The sequence below is a fragment of the Perognathus longimembris genome, chromosome 3, assembly GCF_023159225.1.
Source record: "Perognathus longimembris pacificus isolate PPM17 chromosome 3, ASM2315922v1, whole genome shotgun sequence".
Classification (NCBI taxonomy): domain Eukaryota; kingdom Metazoa; phylum Chordata; class Mammalia; order Rodentia; family Heteromyidae; genus Perognathus; species Perognathus longimembris.
In genome coordinates, this window is record NC_063163.1 from 57,516,243 (window position 1) to 57,523,590 (window position 7,348).

General features: G+C 52.6%; 1 protein-coding gene across 1 annotated transcript; it reads right to left on the reverse strand.

Annotated features, from left to right (window-relative positions):
• Positions 1-1,095: 1,095 nt before the first annotated feature.
• Pdx1 (pancreatic and duodenal homeobox 1) lies at positions 1,096-6,091 on the reverse strand. The gene is made up of 2 exons (XM_048340608.1): positions 5,686-6,091; positions 1,096-1,541 (listed from the first exon to the last, which is right to left on the reverse strand). Exons 1-2 carry the CDS (start codon positions 6,089-6,091, stop codon positions 1,096-1,098), a joined length of 852 nt encoding a protein of 283 aa, XP_048196565.1.
• Between the last annotated feature and the right edge of the window lie 1,257 nt (positions 6,092-7,348).

Here is a 7,348-nt window from a genome sequence, read left to right on the forward strand (position 1 = left end):
AAAAAAGGAGAATCAAGTCTCTCAGGGTTTCTTATATTATTTATGTTTATTAGGTTGGTTTTTTTTTTTTGCATAAACACAGCCTGAATGCCAGGCCCACACCTTAAAAGGAGCAACTGACCTGGAAACGACAAACCTGTGTGTAAAGAGCTGTTAGGTTATTAAACAAACAATGGAAAAAAACCATTTTTCCCCCAAACCACACCACACATATTTTCATCCTTTCTAAAGATGTAGGAATCCTACAGATGTTAGTTTCTAAGTCGAACCAGGTCACTGGGGTGAAGTGCTTGCCTTCAATGCCATCTCCATGGCTGTGACTTGAGGAAGGCAATCTGCATCCTACATAGAATGCTCTAAATACCTTTAGTTTCCCCATCATCCGAGGTCCATCTTTCTCCTTTGAGATGGTCTCAGTGGGCAGCACAGGGCCAGCTCTGGACACAGGGATGTGCGCTTACACTGTCCATAGGCCCAGCCAGCTTCGAAGGCATTTTCTTCAGAGGAAAGAGGTGCAGTTTGAAAGGGTGTCTGCTAATACATCAGGCTAGAGGAAAGGAAAAGGAGAAGCAGGAAGAATGAGGAGAAGGGTTTATTCTATTTCATAGGATCAATTTCAGCCTGAAATTCCTTTTAATTCCATAGATTTCCTTTTAATTTTTTTAAAACATAAATTGGTCGCCTGAGTAGGAGAGCAACCACGTTGCTGGGCACCCAGTCCAGTTCCTCTGCCCAGCGCACTCCATTTTGTACACTTTCTGTTGACTTGACTAGTCAGCCTCTCTGATAGGAGCTAACACCGACATCACTATTCCCATCATGTCACCAGAGCAGGCTGTAAAGACTAAGGAAACTTGTTTCGTTTCTTTCCCCCCCCCCCCCCCAGAAGCTCTGCTAGCATCCTCCTGGGCCGCACCCGGATTGGCACACATGCCTGGAAGAGCGAGTTCTCCCTCTGGGCGTCCAGGTTGGGCTTCAAAGTTCCTACCCTATCCAACTGCCCGGCCCATGTCCAGACTCAGGGTCCCAGGCCCGCACCCCCTCCTCCGCTTGTGGTCTGGTCCAAGCTGCCAGGCAGTGAGCAGCCCCAGTCTCTCAGTGCGGTTCCTGCGGCCGCTGGGGCGCCAAACTGGAGGGCTGTGGCGACGTGCTAAGGCCCGGCGGCAAGCGCCCCTCTCGGGCGGCTGAGGGGGCACCCGGTGGCACAGCACCGCCAGGAGGTGGTGGCGGCGGCAGTGCCAGCAGCTCCTCTCCCGAAGTCACCACGCAGTCTTGCTCCGGCTCCGCGCCCCCGCCGCTCCCGGCCGCAGCCCCACAGCCTCGCTTCTTGTCCTCCTCCTTTTTCCACTTCATGCGTCGGTTCTGGAACCAGATCTTGATGTGTCTCTCGGTCAAGTTCAGCATCACTGCCAACTCCACTCGGCGAGGCCGGGAGATGTACTTGTTGAACAGAAATTCCTTCTCCAGCTCCAGCAGCTGCGCCCGCGTATAGGCTGTGCGCGTTCGCTTGTTCTCCTCCGGCTCCACGGCGTAACCGCTGCCTGCGGACGACACAGTCGGTGAGAGTGGCCTAGGGAACCCCCAATGTAGCCCACTCCACGCAGTCCATCCCTTTAATCCCTGCCCAGAGAGCTCTGGCTCTCTGACTGCTGCTACTAGAGCCATGAAATTCCAGCCCCTTCCCCTAGATCTCAACGGAGGCGCGCGCAGATCTCCTATTTATTGGAGGCCAAAGCTGTTCAGGCTTTTACTGTGAACTCACAGGGGTTCCATCGTGGGCTCATTTAATAGGCCTTTGGGCTGAGGCTAATTAAAATGCATAGAATAGACATTTGACACGGACTCCATTCTATATCGGTAATAAAATGCCTTTACTACAGTACCCTAAAACAAACCTCCCCAATTAGAAAAACATTTGGCTCACACTTGCAATCCTAGCTACTCCGGAGGCTGCTATCTAAGGATTGAGGTTTGAAGCCAGCCCAGACAAGAAAGCCTTATCTCTGGTGAACTACAAAAGGTTGGAAGTGGAGCTCAAATAGTAGAGTGCTAGCCTTAAGGGGGAAAAATTTTTAAGCCCAAGACAGCACCTAGGCCCTGAGTTCAAGCCCCAGGGTTGGCACAAAAAAAGAAAAGAGAGAAAAGAAAGGAAATAGGGGGGGAAAAAACCCAAAAATATATTTCACATGTCTATTCGATCTTTCCAGGGACATATAACTGATGGACATTTCAACACAGGCTATCTTTTGGTAAGTATGATGGTATTTCCCTCACCTTTTTGTTAAAACAATGCTCATCTAAATCCAGTGAGTGAATTCAGCCTCCACTAATGGGTGGCAGTTTGAAAATCCCCGCGTTAAGACAAGTTATGACACCATTTTCTTATACATATATATCCATTTTGTATTATTTCTCCTCTAGAGAAATATGTAAAGTTTATAATAAATTATAATGAATCTCATCATGAGAAGTGGTAACGTCTTTATTATTGTTAGTTGAATCTCTGCCCTTTCCCAGCCTGTGTGGAGAAGGACTGCTGTTTCGAGAAGGTCACCGTTTGGTGGGGACCTGGTTAGTCTCAGATTCAGTGCCCGGTTCCCCAAATGCTGGCAGAAGCTGAAAGGGTGACAACACCGAGGCTCGGCCAGAGCTCCCGGCGGGTCGGCGCGGGTCGGCGAACCCAGCCGAGGAAGGAGTGGTGTCGAAATCACACACCCAGGTGGCCTGGTGGCTCATCCCCACCCCCTCCAAACCTCCGCCTCTGGACCCGACAGGTAGGTTGGTGGGCAGGAGCAGGGTGGGGAGGGAGGAGAAGTGTGCGGCACCTTCAGTGTTGGTCCCTGAGCTCTTGATCTTTCTGGTGCCAAGTACCAACTGCACCCAGGCTGTGAATGCAGGCGCAGAAGCTTCAGCATATTTCTGGCTAAGAGACAGCCTGCTGTGTTTCAGGAGGTATTTCTCCAGGAATGGAAAGTCCACTGTGTGTGTTGAGGATAAAGGATACATTTCGCCTTGGTCCAGCCTCCCCCTCAGAGAGGAAGTGCCGGAAGCCAATGCCCAGGCCCCTTGGTTAGTGACATTGTCCGGGTCCCAGGAGAGCCTCTCCACACCTTCCCTGCCCCGAGGGAGAGGCCCAGAAGCCTTTGGGAGGAAGTGTGAAAAGGCAGTTTGTCCCAGCAGAGTTTCCCTGAGTCACTACAGGACTCCACTGCTGGCGGGCACGGGCACGTGTGCCCTGGTGGTCAGGGCAAGAGGCAGAAGTTGGGGGGGGGGATGGAGGCTGTTAGTGGGAAAGTATCCAGAGCCCCCGAAGATGGGCCTTTCACAGGGTTGAGCGACATCAGTTGCCAGGCCATGTCAGTGGCTCAGATCGGTCAGATCAAGGTTTTCATTAGTCTCTAATGTTCCTACTAGGCGACTACTACAAATGAGAGCCCTTTGATCCCGTTGCCCCTCAGAGGGAGTGTGAAACCCCACAAAGCACCACAGGTGGATCTTGAAAGTTTCCCACGGAGCCCAGGGGACAACATCAGAGCCCTTGAAGCAGCTGGAGGTGGGCTGTGGGGGTGGGAGAGAAGAGACAGCTCTTTCCCCAAGGATGAGAGCGCAGGGGTCAGGCAAAGGCCTGTTCCACTCAGACTTAGCAATCTAAGAGTAGGGCCTTCCCCAGATGCCCTCAACCCCAGATGAGGTAATTAGTTTCCCTTTGGATTTTACTTCCTGAATGACTGACACCTCCACACACAAGCTTCTCTATTTCAGTGGTGGACCACAGGGCTTTGGGCAAGGTTACAGTCACCCACCCCTCTTCCATTCCTCTTCCTAAAGGAAGCCCCAGGCCTCCGGGGCTGGAGCTGAGAGGCCAAAGGATGTCTAGAAGTGAGTTCGAGCCCACCCCCCCCCCCCCCCCCGCCCCAGGGAAGGAAAGGCAATCAATCTCTCCAGGAAATAAATGGCCAAAGCAGGTGTCCCGCCTCCCAAGAACCGCAGCGTTGTTTGGCCGTATACAAATGATCACAAATGAATTAACCGAAGTATAATAGATGCAACGGAGACCTCAAATAGTACAATCTTTTAGAAAGACTATGTTAAAGCCCAACAAAATCAACACCGAGAAGTGGGTACATCCAAGGTGGGGGACCAAGTGAAGATGGGGAGATGGATGCAGGGGGAGTGAGAAAGGAGAGGAGAATGCAGAAGAATGGGTGGAAAGGGGGTGAGAATGTTGAAGGGGGTGATGCTGATCAAGATGCATTGTATTCATAAACTGATTTTGTATGGCACCTCCTTTTTTTATACAACTGAAAGGTAGTAATAATAATACGACGAAAGAAAGAAGGAATGAAAGAAAGAAGGAGAAGGAGAAGCACCCTGTGACCCAGTGTAACCCAAGACTTGGTGATGTCTTCGGCCTAGCCGGATTGGGTAGGTACGCGGAGACGCCTGGCTGCATCTGGCACCCTCATCAGTCGAGTTTTTGCCGATCCTGGCTACATCCACAGTCTAGTCTGGGCCCTGTCCCGTCTCCGGAGGTCTGCCCTAGCGAAGAGAAAAATGAACTAGCACGAGGCGAGCCCCGAGACCTTGAGCGAGCCCGGATCCCCCAAGCCTTGGTTGGTGGCAGATGATTCTTAAGATGCAGCCTGCCCAAGCTTCTCCCCACCGCAAAGAAAAGAAAAACAACCCCCCCCCCCCAACTATTTGCAATTCAGGTGTGACCAGAGGAGGCTGCGGTGCGGAAGCGATAACATTGTGTCCCGGGCACAAACCGCCGGAAACTCGCCACAAGCTTGGGGCGGAAAAGGGACCGGGGAATTGCTCAGCGCCCTCGCCTCCGGGTTCCAAGCAAGAGCGGTCCGTGACTAAGGGGAGCCCAGGATCCCAGGAACTGTGGGGGACCCGGCTTCCTTGAGCCAGCGGTGCATGAAGGGCACCCCCTCCTTCTGCAGCCCTACTTCCTGGGGCAGAGCGAGGTGGCTCGGAATACCTGGGACTAGCTCCCGAGCATCTCCGCCAGCTGCCTGGCTCGGAGGAGGAGCCGCCCGCCAGCCTTCAGCTTCGGTGAGCCCCTCGCGCTGCCTCCTCCCCATCCCTGTTCAGCTCTGTATCCCCTTTCTCCACTCCAGGGGCGCCTGACATTTCGGGGAGTTGGGTGGATACATTTTTCCTTTTTCTTTCCTCCTTTGTGCATCTACCCTGCAGTCTCCGGAGAGCTTGAGATTCATCTCCAGGCCAGGCCAGGAGGAGTGAGTCCAAATGCTCTCTGGCAGAGGTAAAGGAAGCCCTACCTCTCACCCGTAGGTGATACCCGGGGGTCCTGGGGTGCTACATCCCTTGTTGAAGAAGGAGCTAGCTCTGAGTCTGGGTAGGCCTCAGCTTTTGGGGGGGGGGGCAGTGGGAGCTAGGAGGGATTCAAAGTATAGGGAAAGAAAAGATTTAAGTGACCAGAAACATTGTGTGTGTGTGTGTGTGTGTGTGTGTGTGTGTGTGTGTGTGCTCCCAAACAGACCACAGAGGCTTTTTCTGGTGCAGGATGGCCTCGTTGGTTCCTTGGTATAGTTTATTCCACCTCGGTGTTTGCCAAGGCGTCTGGAGAGCGCTCTGGGGAGCTCTGGAAGCTTCCCCGAATTCAGGCAGCTAAGTTCACAGCCAGAGAGGAGAAAGGGGGAAAGGAGCCAGGCTTACCTGCCCACTGGCCTTTCCACGCGTGAGCTTTGGTGGACTTCATCCACGGGAAAGGTAGCTGAATACGGCTTGGCTCTTCCAGGATCCCGGACTCCGTTCCATCCGGGAAGGGCCCGGCGGGCGGGTGGGGGAGCGCCAGCTGAGCCGGGAGGTGGTGGTGGAGGTGCACCAGGGCAGGGTCGTCGGCCAGAGGGGGCACCTCATAGGGGGAGATGTCCGGGGGGCTTCCCTGCTCCAAAGCCCCCAATGCGCCAGGGAATGGAGGCGGCGGGGGCGGCGGGGGCTGGCGGCCCATGTACAGGCACGCGGGGGGACTGGCGCTGAATTCAGGCACCGGAGCCCTCTGGAACGCACACGGGTCCTTGTAAAGCTGCGGGGCCGCGTAGTACTGCTCCTCACCATTCATAGCGGTCGCCCAGACTTGGGGACCAGCAGTCAGGAGGAGGGAGCTTTCAGCCAGATCTCGGCTCTGGTGCAGCGCGCTCCCACTCCCGGCGCAGGCCCCCTTCGCTTTGACAGCTCCCCACTGTTCTCCTGGGGGGGATCCTGCGGCCTGAAGGGACAGGCAAGCTGCCCGCCAGGTCATAGGCTCTGCGGTGCCCCACGTGGCTCAGCCTGGGGCCATTATTGGCCTAGCTGATGGCCATAAGAAGCAAGCAAGGCCCAGGAACCGGAGAGCACCTGCATTTGTTTCAATTTTCTTTCTCAGCTGAGAGGCCTGTATGCGCAGCTGGCTGAGCTCTCCAGTGAGTGTGTCAGGGGTGCGATAATATTAGGACTGGGATTCATGGATAGAATCTCACCTAGCTTTAAAAGTTTCCATGTCCTTGTATCTCTGAGACTAGTTTACTAATAAAAGTTACAAATAGACGTGTCGAGGTTGTACGTTTTTAAGAAACTGTGGTTGCAGACTTCAGCTTTGCTGTAGCAAGTTGCTTCTATTTCATTCATGAAGTTTGTTTATAATCACCAATGACGTCAGGACAGGAACACACACAATTGTGCATTCATTGTGCTTTCCCTCTACCAGTACTCCTGGTACTTCTAGGTTGTAAACTGTAACTTTGGAAGCAATCACACAGTGCCTTAAATTTTTTGTAAAAATATATTTGCTTGTGTTTGTTTATTTGTTTATTTTGTGCTGGTTCTGTGGTTTGAACTCATGGCTTGAGCACTGTCCCTGGCCTCTTTTGCTCAAGGCTAGCACTCGACCACTTGAGCCACAGCCCCATCTCCTGCTTTTTCTATATATGTGGTACTGAGGAATCAAACCCGGGGCTTCATGTATGAGGCAAGCACTCTACCACTAGGCCATATTCCCAGACCCTCTCTTATTAGCTTTATGGCTCAGGGCTGGTGCTCTACCACTTGAGGCACAGCTCTAATTTCAGCTTTATGTTTTTTCTTTCTGTTTAATTGAAGATCAGAGTCTCATAGATTTTCCTACCCCAGCTTTAAACCGTGACCCTCAGATCTCAGCCTCCTGAGTAACTAGGATTTACAGGCATAAGTGACCAGTGCCAGATTTTAAATCTCTCTCTTTTTTCTTTCTTAAACCCAAGGTTTTAATTACTTTTGATTTTAGAATTGGGGTCTACTTTGCTAACACAGCACACACAGCTTCCCAGTGTTGAGGAAATAAGAGTCCTTCCTGTGGTTGAGA

Bases quoted from the DNA above. Each gene is read 5' to 3' on its own strand.
- Pdx1 (XM_048340608.1), bottom strand. From the start codon at position 6,091: ATGAATGGTGAGGAGCAGTACTACGCGGCCCCGCAGCTTTACAAGGAC. The intron at 1,542-5,685 runs GTAAGCCTGGCT...TGTCGTCCGCAG, and splicing joins GTGGAAAGGCCAGTGGGCAG to GCAGCGGTTACGCCGTGGAG.